This window comes from Rattus norvegicus, chromosome 1 (assembly GCF_021556685.1).
Source record: "Rattus norvegicus strain SHRSP/BbbUtx chromosome 1, alternate assembly SHRSP_T2T, whole genome shotgun sequence".
Lineage (NCBI taxonomy): Eukaryota > Metazoa > Chordata > Mammalia > Rodentia > Muridae > Rattus > Rattus norvegicus.
In genome coordinates, this window is record NC_141534.1 from 3,287,110 (window position 1) to 3,304,493 (window position 17,384).

At 40.8% G+C, this 17,384-nt stretch overlaps 1 protein-coding gene across 2 annotated transcripts in view; it reads left to right on the forward strand.

Annotated features, from left to right (window-relative positions):
• Lats1 (large tumor suppressor kinase 1) overlaps nt 1-17,167 on the forward strand; it is a 33,282-nt gene extending 16,115 nt beyond the window's left edge. For both annotated transcript variants that reach the window (NM_001134543.2, XM_087553783.1), the window contains 6 exon segments: nt 207-354; nt 2,552-4,065; nt 6,284-6,866; nt 11,547-11,729; nt 11,931-12,037; nt 13,322-17,167. In NM_001134543.2, the coding sequence (NP_001128015.2) occupies nt 207-354; nt 2,552-4,065; nt 6,284-6,866; nt 11,547-11,729; nt 11,931-12,037; nt 13,322-13,831 (3,045 nt within the window). In that variant the 3' untranslated portion in view covers nt 13,832-17,167.
• The last annotated feature ends 217 nt before the right edge of the window (nt 17,168-17,384 follow it).

Sequence of the window (17,384 nt, forward strand, 5' to 3'; positions counted from 1 at the left end):
CACCTTGGCATTCACACACACTCACACACACACACACACAGAGAGAGAGAGAGAGAGAGAGAGAGAGAGAGAGAGAGAGATTGAGAGAGATTGAGAGATTGAGAGTGAGGTTTAGGGCACTGTCTTTCTTATCTAGGAATTTATGTTCTTTCCTTTTGCTAATTATACTTAAACTATATTTCTTTTTGTAAATATTTTTTTATCAGGATATGGTTATTCAAGCTCTTCAGAAAACCAATAACAGAAGCATAGAAGCAGCTGTTGAATTCATTAGTAAAATGAGTTATCAGGATCCTCGTCGAGAGCAGATGGCTGCAGCAGCTGCCAGACCTATCAATGCCACCATGAAACCAGGTGACTCATCATTTTTTCCTTGACACACACACTCTCTCTCTCGCTCGCTTGCTCTTTTTTTTTTTTTTTTTTTGGTATAACATAAAACACCTGAACCTGTCAAATCCATTGAGACTCACTGCATGCTTTATTTAACTACTGTACCATTTCAGGGGATGTCCTTGCTTCATTTTTTTTTCCTGTCCAGTACTAGGAACTGAACCTGGGTCCTTGGGTGTGCTGGGCAAATGATTTATCACTGTGCTGAATCCCCAAGTACCTCCACTTGTTTTTAAACCTGTACATTTAAGGCTTTAAACTTCCTAACAGTAAATTTCAAAGAACTTGAGGTTCTTTATAGATAATGCTGTTCAGAAAAGGGTGGTACCATTAATCTGTCTGTTTGACCAAGCCAGCTCAGTCAGTCAACAGGGTCTTGAGGGAGGAAGTGGATTGAAAAGAAAAAGTCAATTAGACAACATTATAACATGATTCCAAACAGATCTAAAGCCGAAGTGTGTTTATTTTTCTCCAGTCTACTTTTATATCATTCTAGGTACATACAAAGAATATGGTCATTCCTAAGGCATAAACAGAGTAGAACAGAGTAGTTTAGGAACAAACAAAGCATAAACAAAGGTCCCATGATTGCTGTACTCAGGGTCTTAACAAAGAACATATTTCTCAGCTATATTCATCTTGAGCCTACTTCCTTGTCCTAGCCAAATGTCAAATTCTTGCCAAATTTCTAGAAGCAGCTCCAAGAGCTCTTCACCTCTGTCCATCTGTCTGCCTGCCTGCCTGCCTGCCTGCTTATCTACCTATCTCTCTACTTTGAAGACTTGGCTGTCCTGGAACTTACTATTTAGAATAGACTGGCCTCAAACTTTAGAAATTCATGTATCTCAGCCTTCAAGTGCTGGATTAACGATGTGCACCATCATGTCCTGCTCTATCTCATTTTATGTTCACATTGCTTTGAACACTATCGAGAATTTGTTCAATGGCTTTGTCTTGGTGTGTGCGTGCGTTTAGACACATGTATGTATTTGTGGTAATGTGTAGTTGCACATGTGTTTGGAGGCCAGAGGTGACAGTCAGGTATCTTCCTAAGTTGCTCTTCACCCTGTATTTCATGACAATGTCTCTTACTAAACTTTAAGTTCACGAATTTCACTTGACTGACTGGGCAGCAATCCCCATGCATCTTTCTTTTATTTCCATCTCCCCAGTGCTCAGTTTATAGGTTCCTGTGCATCACCCAGCTTTTAAATGGGTGCTATTACAAGCACTCTGCCAACTAAGCCATTTCCCCTGTTTAGTATTTTTTGTGGGGTTTGTAGTTTGGTTTTTGGTGTTGGAAATTGAATTTGAGGTCTTACACATACTAGTAAGTATATGTTGTACTTAGAGCTGTTTTCAGTCATGTTTCTCTCTGCCATTGACTTACAAGAGAATACTTTTTTTCCCTTTAGTTCAACACAATGCAATATCGTTTAACCTTACAAGCAAAATTTATTCATGTGTTACTCATGTCAGGGACAGGTAGCAGCATTAGGACTTCAGAATACTGAATGATTTTGGAGTAGGTACAATTTGGCACATAACGCTTGAATGATTTATTGCTATCCATTCATCGGACCATAATTATAGCTGGAACTGATAAGAAGCAAAAGTGTGACAACTCTTCAGAGATGTTTTTCTTAGGACAGACTGAAGACATTAAAGAGAATAGTTCAAATCACACTGTCGGTGGGGGAAGATCTCGGGTTTCTTCAGTTTCTAGTTCATCATGAATTATAGAGACACAGGGTCTCACTATGCAGCTCTGGCTGTCTTGGAACTCTGTGTAGACTAGTTTGGCCTTGAATTTGAGGTCCCCCTGCCTCTGCTTCTCATGCACTTAGGCACCTAGTGCCTGTGAAGCTCAAGAGGGTGTTGGATCCCCAGGAGCCGAAGTTACCATTGTGAGCTGCCATGTTGGTGGTGGGAACTGTACATAGGTCCTCTATAAGAACAGCAGGCACTCCTAACCTTGAGCCATTTCTCCAGCCCAAGAATACACTGTTTATACAGTCTACATGTTGTAATGTTTATCTCTTGACTTAACCCCTTTCTACAGTTTTAAACTTGAGTATCATTAGTATTGGAATTCTGAGATAAATTATTTTTAAAGGAGAGGTTAAAAACATGACTATTCTCTCTTTTTTAATCATAGGAAATGTGCAACATTCAATTAGCCGAAAACAAAGCTGGAAAGGTTCTAAAGAGTCTTTAGTTCCTCAGAGACACGGTCCATCTCTAGGAGAAAATGTGGTTTATCGATCTGAAAGTCCCAACTCACAGGCGGATGTAGGAAGACCTCTGTCTGGATCCGGCATTACGGCATTTGCTCAAGCTCACCCAAGCAATGGACAGAGAGTGAACCCACCACCACCACCTCAAGTTAGGAGTGTTACTCCTCCACCACCTCCACGAGGGCAGACCCCACCTCCACGAGGCACAACTCCCCCTCCCCCCTCGTGGGAGCCTAACTCTCAGACAAAGCGCTACTCTGGGAACATGGAATATGTAATCTCCCGAATCTCTCCTGTTCCACCTGGGGCGTGGCAGGAGGGCTACCCTCCACCACCTCTTAACACTTCCCCCATGAATCCCCCCAACCAGGGACAGAGAGGCATCAGTTCTGTTCCAGTTGGCAGGCAACCAATCATCATGCAAAGTACTAGCAAATTTAACTTTACACCAGGGAGACCTGGAGTTCAGAATGGTGGTGGTCAGACTGATTTTATCATGCACCAAAATGTTGTCCCCACTGGTGCTGTGAATCGGCAACCACCACCACCATATCCTCTGACCCCAGCTAATGGACAAAGCCCTTCTGCTTTGCAAGCAGGCGGTCCTGCTGCTCCACCATCATTCTCCAATGGAAATGTTCCTCCAACGATGATGGTGCCGAACAGGAACAGTCATAACATGGAGCTGTATAATATCAATGTCCCTGGACTGCAAACAACTTGGCCCCAGTCGTCTTCTGCCCCTGTGCAATCATCTCCAAGCAGTGGGCATGAAATTCCTACGTGGCAACCTAACATACCAGTGAGGTCAAATTCTTTTAATAACCCACTAGGAAGTAGAGCAAGTCACTCTGCTAATTCTCAGCCTTCCGCCACGACAGTTACTGCCATCACACCAGCTCCTATTCAGCAGCCCGTGAAAAGCATGCGCGTTCTGAAACCAGAGCTGCAGACTGCCTTAGCCCCAACCCATCCTTCTTGGATGCCACAGCCAGTTCAGACCGTTCAGCCTAGCCCTTTTTCTGAGGGTGCAGCTTCAAACGTGCCAGTCATCCCACCTGTGGCGGAAGCTCCAAGCTATCAGGGCCCACCACCACCTTATCCAAAACATCTGCTACACCAAACCCCATCTGTTCCTCCATATGAGTCAGCGAGTAAACCCTGCAAAGACGATCAGCCTAGCTCAGCCAAGGAAGAGGATAGTGAAAAGAGTTTGGACAGTGTTGACTCTGGGGATAAAGAGAAGAAACAGATTACAACTTCACCTATCACTGTTCGGAAAAACAAGAAAGACGAAGAGCGAAGAGAGTCTCGCATTCAGAGTTACTCCCCGCAGGCCTTTAAATTCTTCATGGAGCAACACGTAGAGAACGTCCTGAAGTCTCATCAGCAGCGTCTGCATCGCAAGAAGCAACTAGAGAATGAAATGATGCGGGTAAAACTTTAAAATATTCTCACACTTAATCATCTCGTGCCTTGGTATTTTAAAATCCTAGGCTCCAGTGTTCTTGTAGTAAATGTAGTGTATTGTCAATAATGTGAGTAAACTGGGAGAATTTTGATGATAGCATTTTCAGTGATTATTCAGCATTTCTTATAGAACTTTTAAATTATATATATATATATATATAAAGTATATGAAATATGGAAATTGAAACGAGGTTTAATTTTTACTTTGTTTTTTTTTTTTTTCCTCCAAGACAGGGCTTTACTTTGTACCCTTGGCTGTCCTGGAACTCACTCTATAGATCAGTCCGGACTTTAACTCACATAGATTTACCTGCCTCTGCCTCCCAAATGCTGGGATTAAAGGCATATGCTACCAATATCCAACAGGTTCTAGATTTTATACATTATTTTACAACATACACAAGTCAGATAGAAATATCTGAGTTACCTCTTGATACATATAGAAAGCATTGTCATTTGGTTGAGAATCTGATGTTTATTCCTTACATACACGTTGTTAGAAAGTGTTAAAATCACTGGGCATGGTGACTCCCACGTTTAATCTCAGCACTCAGGAGGCGGAGGCCAGCAGTCTGCATTGTTAGTTCCCACATCTATACAGCAAAGCACATGCCCCACCCCCACACACACACACACAAAGAAAAAAGCTAAAAACAGAAGTAAAAAGAAATGTCAGAACCATTGCTTTACCGTTACTTTCCTCTTCTAATATTTGAGGAAAATGTGCTGAAATGCTGGGTGTGTGGAGGAGACGGGGCTCGCTGTGCTCCCGGGTAGGACTATCACCATCATGGTGTTGTCTTATGCTCAGAACGCCAAGCTTTGACTCCTCCCTTGTTTGACATCTACTGCTCAAAGTGTGAGAAGATTACGCTTCTTCTCAAATCTCACTTTATAGTTCAGTACACTGTTTTCTTACTATAAATAATTATGTTAAATGAGAAATACCCCAAATTCTCTTATTCATATTGTTCTTAGAATTTCTTACTTAAGTCTGTCTATTTTTCTTAGTTTATTTTTCCTTTTTCCTCTTCACTTTCACTAATAGCTGACTTAAACTTTCATGGTGTTGGAAGCTTTGCTGACTTCTGTAGCCTCCATTACTGTGTAGGCAAGTAAGATTTTAAGAGAAAGAGTTCTGTACTAAGTCTGGCATGCTACCACTCTGAAAAAACATTGCATGCAAATGCACATCCTAACAGAAGCATGAGGTTGCTGTATTGAAATTAGTCTTGCATTTCTAAAATTAGACTCTACTTTTCTAAGTCTTGTCCTTTTCAACGTTAGTAAATTCTTCCTGAGCTAAGAACCCCTACAGGCCATCTAAGTCCACTGCTTACAACTGACCTTTGTGTTCATCCATTGTGATAGTGCCCTTATTCACAAGAACTTTAAAAATTACTTCAGAATATCTAAAGGATAAGCACGTTATCCCTTTTGTACTTTGTTAGAGGTGGACTGGGTCTCACCTTTATGCTGATATCCTAAGAAAGAAAAAGAAGATTACCATGACTTTTATTTATTTTTTTAGCTCAGAGAACATGTAGAGTTCAGAGGACAACATGAAGGAGTTGGTTGCTTCTGCCCACCATGTGGTCCTAGATTAACGGAGAGAGTCAGACTTGGCCAGAGGTGCCTTTACCAGCTGAGGCCACCCTTCCTCCCTCCCTCCCTCCTTCCTCCCTCCCTCCTTCCTCCCTCCTTCCTTCCTGTTTTAAAGAATGATTGAACCTAGAGTGAAAGAATTCTTTCCGTGAAAGAAAATCAAGGGGAAAATATTTGAGGCCTAGCCATTCTACAAAAAAAGATTTAGTGAAGGTGTCTGACCCTGTAGTCTGGAGATGTGCATGACGAGAACTGAGAATGTGTGTTCACAGACACTGGTTTTATTGTGCATTCGAAGCTATTCCTTGAGTGCTTTAGAGAGGAGTAGAAGCCTGACTGTTGATGTCCTCTTGTTGCTCCCCACAGCTGGATTTGCATATATACTCACTTTGTGTATTGTTTACTATCTCTTAAGCTTGACTTGATCATTAATTTTTCTCTGAAATACAGTCTAGAATTCTAACATGCTTTATTAAAAATTATGCATTTAACTTTCAAAAATATGCCTGAATTATTTTTTAAGCCGTGTCTTACTATTTAATACAATTCCTTATTTAACCTCTAGTTTATTTACCTAGGTTGGATTATCTCAAGATGCCCAGGATCAAATGAGAAAGATGCTTTGCCAGAAAGAGTCTAACTATATTCGTCTTAAAAGGGCTAAAATGGACAAGTCTATGTTTGTAAAGATAAAGACATTAGGAATAGGAGCATTTGGTGAAGTCTGTCTAGCAAGAAAAGTCGATACGAAAGCTTTGTATGCAACAAAAACTCTACGAAAGAAAGACGTTCTGCTCCGAAATCAGGTGGCTCATGTGAAAGCTGAGCGAGATATCCTAGCAGAAGCTGACAACGAGTGGGTGGTCCGCTTGTACTACTCATTCCAGGACAAGGACAACTTGTACTTTGTGATGGACTACATTCCTGGGGGTGATATGATGAGCCTGTTAATTAGAATGGGCATCTTTCCCGAAAACCTGGCACGATTCTACATAGCAGAACTTACCTGTGCAGTTGAAAGTGTTCATAAAATGGGTTTTATTCATAGAGACATTAAACCTGATAACATTTTGATTGACCGAGATGGACATATTAAATTGACTGACTTTGGCTTGTGCACTGGCTTCAGATGGACACATGACTCCAAGTACTACCAGAGTGGTAAGTGAGCTTGTAAGTTCCATTGAACTCACCATAGTGTAGTCCGTTTATGCAGCACGACTTACAATGGCTTCAACGCTGATGAGACCAGTAGACATATAGACTGGTTCTTACTTTCTTAATAAATCTGGATGAATCTCATGAGCATATACATTTATAAAGTTAAAAAGTACATAAAGTTTATTTCTAAATATTATTTAAAAATTTTAAGGGGCTGGAGAGATGGCTCAGTGGTTAAGAGCGCCGACTGCTCTTCCAGAGGTCCTGAGTTCAAATCCCAGCAACCACATGGTGGCTCACAACCATCTGTAATGGGATCTGGTATGTCTGAAGACAGCTACAGTGTACTCGTATACAGAAAATAAATAAATTTTAAAAAAAATTTAAGTAACTAATACAAAATTTTGTAACTTTTGAAATGTGCCAGTTTTTAAAATAATTTTTGAATAAAGTCTCCCCGGAGACATCCATTATTTAGAACGTTGTACCCCATTCTTTACTTTTCTTATTTTGCTGCTGCTATTTCCGAGCCCCTGCCTGCTAGACAAGCATTCTACTCCCGAGCTGCAGCCTTACCATGTGTATTTCTTATTTTGAAACAATATCTCAGTAGGTTGCCCAGACTACAGTTGAACTTATACCCAGTATAAGCTTCAACTTGGGTTCCTTCAGCCTCAGGTTTCTAATAATTGGGATCATAGGCCTGTGCAACTAGGCCTGGACACCATATTGTATAGCTTTATATATTATATTTCTCACCAATATATTACTTCTTTTTTTCTATTTTTGAAACTATAATCATTATGTATTTTTGTTTCTTTTTTTGTTTACTTGTTTTGTTTTTGAGGTTTCTCTATGAAAGTGTGTGTTTTCAGTGCTATTTAGAGCATATAACCTGTTTAACTGTCATATAACCTTTTAACCCAACACATACATACACATGATTCTATTTAGTCATATGACACTGAAGCAGAATGAAGATGTGAGACTTAGGTGAAGTAACTCATCCAAGGTCAGACAAAGTTAAGTGTAAGGGCTAGGCTTTGAACTTAGGTTTGTCTGATTACAGGGCCCATGTTATCTCTACCACACGGCCTCAAAGAACCTTTCAAGCGCTAATGGAAGTGTAAGTTGCTCTAACACTTGTTGAATACTTACTGTATCCTAGGTGCTTTACATAAATTTTAACTTAGTACTTATAGCATCCTCCAAGGTAAAAGTGTTAGCCTTCTGTGCGTCTGTGAACACAGGCAGATCGACCGCTTTCTTTTTCATGTATTTGATTGAGAGAGGGTTTCACTATGCAAGACAGGCTAGTCTTGGACTCACTGTTAAACTCAGTTATCCTGTCTCAATGTTCCAAGCTCAGAGATTATAGGTATGTTCTTCCATACCCAGCACATTGAATGGATATAATTAACTGTCTTCCACATTTAACTTTATTACCTCCAATTCTCCTCAAGTGTATAAATCCTAGGCTTTGTTCCAGACTTTTGATTGAAGAATGTCTCTGGAAAATGAGAATTATATTTTAATGAAATTTCCCAGGAGATTATTACAATTAGGTTAATTTCAGATTTGTGTCTCTCTAGAAATGGTCTTTTCCTGTTTACATATGGATTTTATAGAGCTGTTAAAACTTAAAAGAACTACCACAGCTGTCTGCTCAATCCCATCCTTCTCTGTTCTGGAAGAGTGTGGCCCTGGCCCCTGCACTGATGGCCGAGCCCCTCTGCAGCTCCGCTCTGCCTTCAGCCGCATCTCCTGGAATGCTGGCTGTCTCCACCTGTTTTCCCTGAGGTCTGCCCTCCACAGAGCAGCTGCAGCCTCCACTCCGTGGGGTCTCCTTTCCTCAGCCACCCATCAGATCTTACTGTTCTCCTGCTTCAGACTCTCCCATATCTTTTAGTGTAAATCTCTGTGTTGCCCTTGTGGCTCTCCCTTATTGAACATGCTGCCTGCCTTGTGTTGCTGTTTCTCTGTGGAAGCCTTGTCCTCATTTTCATGTGACTGATTCTTACCTTTTACATCTTATCAAATGTTACGTTCTCCTTCGTTCTGCATTGCCATCCAGTTAATATAACTGTCAAGTCACATTTGTGCCATCGCTTGTATTGTCTCAGTGTGTTTTTTCTCCAGGCTGGTCTTGAACACCTGGGTTCAAGTGACCTTCTGTGTCTGCTTTCTGTGTAGCAGGACTGCAGATCTTTGCCATATCTTTTTGTGTGCGTGTGTAGTGCTGGGGACTGGCACACAGGGCATCTTCCAAGCTAAACATGTCAGCTTGCTGTGTGGAAGGTTGGTGTGTTTTTATGGACGTGTGTGGGGGCAGAGGTCTATGTCAGGTGTCTTCCTTGACTGTTATCTTAATGTTGGCGTTTACGTTTATACATTGTACATGTCTGCACAGTGTGTGCATGTCACAGTAACTGGAGGTCAGAGGGCAAATGTGGTACTTGGTTCTTTCCATCTATCATGGAGGCTGCAGTGGTCCAGCGCAGGTCATCAGGCTTGCTGGCCAGCTCCTCGACCAGCTGAGTCTTGTCGACAAAACTTCTTTTTCCCACTCAGTTTTTGAGACAAGGGACTGGAACTAATGACCTAGTTGGTCAGTGAGTTCCAGGGGTCCACCTGTCTCTGCCTTCCCCGGGGTAGGGTCATGGCACTAGTTTTTACAGGGTGTTAAGGATCCTTAGGCATCTGCAGCTGTCACTTTACTGGCTGGGACTTTTTTCTTTTAATTTTTTTATTGAATTTTTAAAATTTATTTACATTTCAAATGTTATCCCCTTTCCTGGTTTCCCATCCATAAACCCCCTATCGCATTCCTCTTCCCCCTTCTCTATGAGGGTGTCCCTCAACCTACCTACCCACCCCTTTCCACCTCCCCACCCTGACATTCCCCTACACTGTGGGGTCCAGCCTTGGCAGGACCAAGGGCTTCTCCTCCCATTGGTGCCCAACAAGGCCATCCTCTGCTACATATGCAACTGGAGTCATGGGTCTGTTCATGTGTACTCTTTGGATGGTGGTTTAGTCCCTGGGAGCTCTGGGTGGTTGGTATTGTTCTTATGGGGTTCTTCAATCCTTTCTCTAACTCCTCCAATGGGGACCCCATTCTCAGTTGGCTGTGAGCATTTGCCTCTGTATTTGTCAGGCTCTGGCAGAGCCTCTCAGGAGACAGCTATATCAGGCTCCTGTCAGCACACACTTCTTGGCATCAGCAATATTGTCTGGGTTTGGTGGCTATATGTATATGGGCTGGGTCCCCAGATGGGGCAGTCTCTAGATGACCTTTCCTTCAGTCTCTGCTCCAAACTTTGTCTCTGTATTTCCTCCTATGAATATTTTTGTTCCCCCTTTTAAGAAGGAGAAGCATCTCCCTTCTGCTCCCTTCTTCTTGAGCTTCATGTGGTCTGTGGATTGTATCTTGGGTAATCCAAGCTTTTGGGCATACCATGTGTGTTCTTTGCTGATTGGGTTGCCTCACTCAGGATAGTATTTTCCAGTTCCATCCATTTGCCTGTGAATTGCATGAAGTCATTGTTTTTGATAGCTGAGTAATATTCCATTGTGTAGATGTACCACATTTTCAGTATCTATTCCTCTAGCTTGTGGCTATTATAAATAAGGCTGCTATGAACTTAATGGAGCATGTGTTCTTATTATATGTTGGAGCATCTCTTTTAATTTTTAAAAATTTCCTTGTTTACAATAACCACCACAAAAAAAAAACAAAAACAAAAACAAACAAACAAAAAAAAAAAACCAAAAAACTCAGGTCCTGAGCACCACACCCCCCCAAAGCTCAAGTTTCCTGGAACTCAATATGAGGTTGGCCTTGAAGTCTTGGAGGCCTGCCAAGTGCTGGGATTAATATCATGGCAAGGTTGAGTCCAGTGTGGGTTATAATGAGACATGGCCTCAAAAAAAAAAAAAAAAATTAGGACTCAAGCCCTGAGAATGCACAGTACTCTTGCAGAGGACCTGTGCTTAGTTCCCAGCACCCATGTAGTTAGAGGAGAGCTGCCTGTGTCTCCAGTTCCAGGCAGACATGAGACTGCTGCTTCTGAGGGCACTGGGCCAACTCATGCACATATACCACATGTATACAGTGGTGTAGACATCTTCAAAGAGAAATTAACAGGAGCCAGCAAAGCTGTGGTAGGATTCCAGCAAGCCAAGATACTGCAGTTCTGGGCATGGAAGACGGCGAGACAAGCACCGTGCCAGCCGAGCCCCACCCCAGCCCTCATGGTCACTGTTTCTTATGTTAGATCGATCGTTGTGCTTCTTCCCAGCCAGTGTCAGCTGAGGGAAGAATCGTTCTGCTTATTGTCATCTGCTAATTGAATAAAGTTGATGAAATGTGTTTAAGAATACCCCAGGAAAAAAATAATAATAACAGTCCGAGTGAGGTACTTTCTCCACTGCTCCAGACTTACAGTGTTAGCATTGCATAAATTATTGAGTCTCAGTTTCTCTTAGTTCAAAACCGTTCCTGTTGACAGCTCAGCAGTCCCATCAGTAATAGTAATACTGCCAGGGATGTGGTGTCCTTCACACACCTACCCATCACAGGAGAATATTACTAGCCCTGCATCGTGACCAGAGGTTAAACAGACTTGACGTTACTGTTGTCCTTACTGCTACATTTGATTTTTTCTTTTTCTTGCACAGGGGATCACCCACGGCAAGATAGCATGGATTTCAGTAGCGAATGGGGAGATCCTTCCAACTGTCGGTGTGGGGACAGACTGAAGCCACTAGAGCGGAGAGCTGCTCGCCAGCACCAGCGATGTCTAGCTCACTCTCTGGTTGGGACTCCCAACTATATAGCACCTGAAGTGCTACTACGGACAGGTGAAGCATCTACTTTTTCACAAGTATTTCAGTAGTATTTTAAATCAGCCAATCTTACTCTAGAATATACCTGTTCCTTTCAGGTTAAAGATAAAAGTCTTGATTATACATTATAAATTGTTGACTTAATGCTAATGTTTGTATTCTGAACATTTTTTAAAAGCATTCTTGTGAATAACCGAATAATTTTGGTACTTTTAGGATATACACAGCTGTGTGATTGGTGGAGTGTTGGTGTTATTCTTTTTGAAATGTTGGTGGGACAACCTCCTTTCTTGGCACAAACACCATTAGAAACCCAAATGAAGGTAAGGTATAGGACCTGCATGAAAAATCCTCAGCCTTCTACCATGAATCTTTAAATGTGCTGTGTACTTATGTATCTTTCCTGAATCATTGAGACAGAAGTATTTCACATTCTTTCAGATATTGTTTCGTTTTCAGACAGGGTCTCTCGAGTGTGTTGCTCTGCGTGACTTGGAATTCACCATATAGATCAGTTGGCTTCAAACTCATAGAGATCTGCCTTTGGCTTTAGATTTTTAAATGTTTACATAGACCCACAGATTTCTTAGGGATAGGTCCCATGTTTAAACATGAAGTTCATTTGATATGTCAAATACGATGATATTTTTATATTACAGTTTTAGTGTACTTTTATTTCTATATGGTTTTGTTTTTTTGGAGTGGTTGAATTCAAGCCCAGGACCTTGGATATGCTAAACTAGTGTGCTCTGCCATTGAGTTGTACCCCAGTTCCTTTTTGAGTGCAATCCACATAGCTCAGGTATAGAGTTCTCTACTTATGATATCATATCAACATTAAGAATTTTTATGTTCTTTATTTATTTAATGTATATGAGTACAGTGTAGCCATCTTCAGAAACACGAGAAGAGGACATTGGATCCCATTACAGATGGTTGTGAGCCACCATGTGGTTGCTGGGAATTGAACCCAGGACCTTTGGAAGAACAGCCAGAGCTCTTAACTGCTGAGCCATCTCTGCAGCCCCCGAATTTTTATGTTTTAAAATGTTTCAGATTTTGGAGTTTTTGGATTGGGAATGTTCAACCTGTTTAAGCCTAGCATAGCTGTACACACCTTTAATTCCAGGACTTGGTAGACAGAGGAAGATCTGTGAGTACCAGGACAGCCTGATTTACTTATTAGCAAGTTGCAGAACAGCCAAGGCTACTAGATCCTGTCTCAAAACCCAAACAGATGTCTGGGCAGCAGTGGCCCAGGCCTTTAATCCCAACACTAGGGAGGCAGAGGCAGGCGGATCTCTGAGTTAGCGGCCAGTCTGGTCTACAGAGCTAGTCCCAGACAGCCAGGGCTACACACACAAAAACCCTGTCTCAAAACACAAACCAAAAAATATCAGACAAAGCAAAGCAGACAACCTTATTATGAGTCTCCTTACGAGGAGAGGATACAAGAAGGTGTGTTTTTTTAGCAGTGATTTATTATTAAAGATAAAGTACCATGCAAATTACTTAGAAAACCAAGCAGTCCAGTAAGACATTTGGTACAAAACTTAGGAAATTGTTGTGTTTCATCTCGTCCTAATTTTTAAAACTCTTCTTTCAAGGTTATCAACTGGCAAACTTCTCTTCACATCCCACCTCAAGCCAAGCTCAGTCCTGAAGCCTCTGACCTCATTATCAAACTTTGCCGAGGACCAGAAGACCGTCTAGGCAAGAACGGTGCTGATGAAATAAAGGCTCATCCATTTTTTAAGACCATTGATTTCTCTAGTGATCTGAGACAGCAGTCTGCTTCATACATCCCCAAAATCACGCACCCAACAGACACGTCCAATTTTGACCCTGTTGACCCTGATAAGTTGTGGAGCGATGGTAACGAGGAAGAAAATATCAACGACACTCTGAACGGATGGTATAAAAACGGAAAGCACCCTGAGCATGCTTTCTATGAGTTTACCTTTCGGAGGTTCTTTGATGACAATGGCTACCCATATAATTATCCAAAGCCCATCGAATATGAATACGTTAGTTCCCAGGGCTCAGAGCAGCAGTCCGATGAAGACGATCAACACACAGGCTCAGATGTAAACAACCGTGATCTAGTGTATGTTTAATAAACTGGGAGATAATTGTAAAAATTTGCAGAAAGGCCTGAAATGCAGGGGTTTTTGAGGTTTTGAGAAGATTATGCAAATGTGACAGAGTTTGTGTGCTCTGTGTACAATATTTTATTTTCCTAAGTTATGGGAAATTGTTTTAAAATGTTAATTTATTCCACCCTTTTAATTCAGTAATTTAGAATAAATTGTTATAAGGAAAGTAAATTATGAACTGAGTATTGTAGTCAGTTCTTGGTACTTAAAGTACTTAAAAAATAGTGCTCTGTTTAAAAAGAGAAGCCTGGTATGTTTTGTATATATGTTCAAGAGTTTTTGAAGATTTTTGAAAGACAGTTTTATCTTGCTTTAACCAAATATGAAACATATCCGTATTTCCCTTGTAACTTTGGTTTTAGTTCACACTGAGCTAAAGAAATCAAGCCATCATTTTAGAAGCTGTTCCTAGAGTAATTCTAATCTGGAAGTCGTGTCCTGGAATCACAAATACAGAGCAAAAACAGCATGTTCACTAGAAATAATGCAGTCTGCCCCTTCCCTCCTCAGAAATCTTTAACCTAGCATTTTTCTTTCAAATACCGGCTTTAAAAGAAGCCAGAGCACTACTAGTTTTGTTTCTTTATTGGTTTTAATGCTGCTTTTGAGTTTTTGTTTTATTTTTTGAGTTTTTGTTTTTGGTTTGTTTTGGTTTTGGTTTTTGGTTTTGAGACAGGGTTTCTCTTTGTAGCTCTGGCTATCCTGGAACTCGCTTTGCGACCAGGCCAGCCTCAAACTCATAGAGATCCACCTGCCTCTACCTCCCATTTGCTGGGATTTAAGGTGTGTGCCACCACCCACCACCCACCACCCAACTGTTTCCAGTTTTAAAAGGGAACAAAGTTGCCATAAATTGAATTTTCAAACTGAAAAACTAAGGTCTGTAATATTTGTATCTTAAAATTTGAAGAAAAATCTCCATCCCCTAAGCAAAGAAATTATTTTCAGTTTGTAAAATTGTTATTAGAATTTTTGTGTATGTACTCACTAAGAAAGTACATTTTCCAGGGGCTGGGGGTGTGGCTCAGAGGGAGAGCACTTGCCTAACACACACAGAGCCCTGGGTTCAGGCCCAGCCCCTGCCACATACGGGTGCCTTTGTGGTACAGTGACCAACCTTGACTGTGTCAGCACCGCTGACATTTCCTCTTTCACAACAGTGCTACAGTACAAATTGTTGGCAAAGGAAAATGTAACTACTTGGCACTATTATACCTAAGAGTAGATTAATTGGTTAAAAAATAATTAATTAACTCTTAATTGGGATGACCATTCCTATTTAGATACGTAGTAGTTTAGAAAGTGAAGACTTCCTAAGTTATTTAAGATTAATGTCCTATTTATATAATGTTTAGGTTCTAAGGAGGAATTGTGGAGTCATAACAGAATGCATAGGGACGTCTTTTAGGAAGAATGGGGCTGTATTTTGACCTTAGAAAGTTTGCATATTATTTCATTTTCGTAAGGCTTATTAACATGAATTGCTTTATCAGACTTAATGTTTGTGGAGAGGAATGATATTTACCTATCTAGCTCTCTTATAAAAGATAACTTGCTTAAAACCATATGTATAGTAAAATTAAAGACAAAGCTATTTGGTTGAATTGGGGAGAGAGAAAAACATTAGCATACACTTTCATGTTGAGCTTGGGTTCTTTTTAGATAAAGGCTGTGTGAACTCAGGCCCTACTGAAAAAAAGTGTATCAACACATACATTAAAAAGTGTTGCATGCACTCCCAAGAGACCCTGGGTGTGAAAAAACATCCCAGACAACAGGTTAAAGACCTACAAGACAACAGGTTAGAGTCAATTGCTGTATCAAGGTGAGAACTTTTAATTTATTGCACAGAGCTCAGATGAGCACGTTTTTAAATTAATGGTTTGCTATTGTGTGACCCGACGAAGGCCGGCACAACGCTCACATGTTTTAAACACTATTTTGAGGGCACTGAAATGTCATGTTTCTGGGATTCCTAAGGAGAGCTGTAAGAGAATGTGTTATCACCTAACAGTCTTAACAGCATGGAGCATTCGAATAGTTTAAAAGCCTATGCAAAACACGCATTCAGGGATGTTTGACTGGGTTCCCACGTTTGTAAGACAGCCCTCTTGTTCTTTGGGCACTTCACTCAGACTGACATTTTCATTTAGTGGTTTTACACCTGGATTACTGTGCAATACAGGAGAAAACCAGCTTTGTCATGTTCACCCTGCAGGACTGCCAAGGTGCTGCCTCCTCCCCACAACCGTGTCTCCTCAGGACGTAAACACTACAAATTATATGTCCTCCTATGCTTCCCTCTGACAGGATGAGCTTCTAGCGTTTGTCTGAGGCAGTATACAAGGATTTGCTATCTGCGATTTTAGTATTTTGTCCACAATTTTAATATTTTGGATGCTCATTTTGGTTACTTCACCCCCCCCCACTACACCCAGTTCTCCCAGCATAGGAGCTGCTGCTTTCTGAGCAAACGATGAGAACAGCATAAAAAAACGTAGACACTTAGCTTTAACAGGACAGACATGCTGTTCTCCAGCTCTCCCTTAAGCCTGCCGTCTCCTGTGCTTGCCCCTTTAATGTGTATCAGTGGTATTTATAAAATGCGTTCTATAATTATGTACTTGTACATACTGTTGTGTATTGTTCAGTGACGTCCTGAGGCGGGCCCTGTTGCTGTATCTGTCCTACTTCCTATTTGTAATAGAAACTATAGAATGTATGACTAAGAAGTCACTTTGAGATTGACTTTTTTAAAAAGTTATTTACCTTCTGCTGTTGAGAAGTGCAAAGCTGTGAGTGGAAATGTTTTATTCCGATTTAATAATATGTTAGAAATTAGAAACCCGGTGGGAGGAGTTTTAGATATGCTGCTGCTGTTACCCAAGGTACTTTAGAAATTTTTCTTTAATAAAAAGATCCCTTTGATATTTAAAGTAAAACAGTCTGTTTTTTGAATCTAAAAATGTAATTTGGGTCAACATATTGATATATTTGTAAAAGTGCCTTAGTATATTCCTTTGTGGAGGGCACTACCCAGTTTACTTTTATATTGTATTATGTATGTAAGTATTTTGTATTAAAATGGAATCAATGGCAACACTACCATTTTATAAAACAGTGCTTTGCTAGAAAAAAATTACAGCTTTGCAATATAACAACTGTTTTTGGATATTTCTGAATGTAATAGAGCAAATAATCAGTCTGTTTTTAATGAATCCATTTGTATTTTCCCAATCATTTCTTCTAGTGTAATATTTGCTGGGATAATAAAAAAGCAAACTTCAAATTTTTCAATTATGACTGGAAAGCTGAACTATGTTACTCTTCATTATGTTTTATTGGGAGGCATTCGTGCACACATGGAAGTCAGAGGACGAGTTTCCGGGGTCGTTTCTGTCCTTTGACCATGTGGGTGCTGGGATCAAACTTGGATCTTCCAGTTTGGGGGAAGAGCCTTTACCATCTGAGCAATCTTAGCAGCGACCCTTTCTGTCTGTCTGTCTGTCTTCCT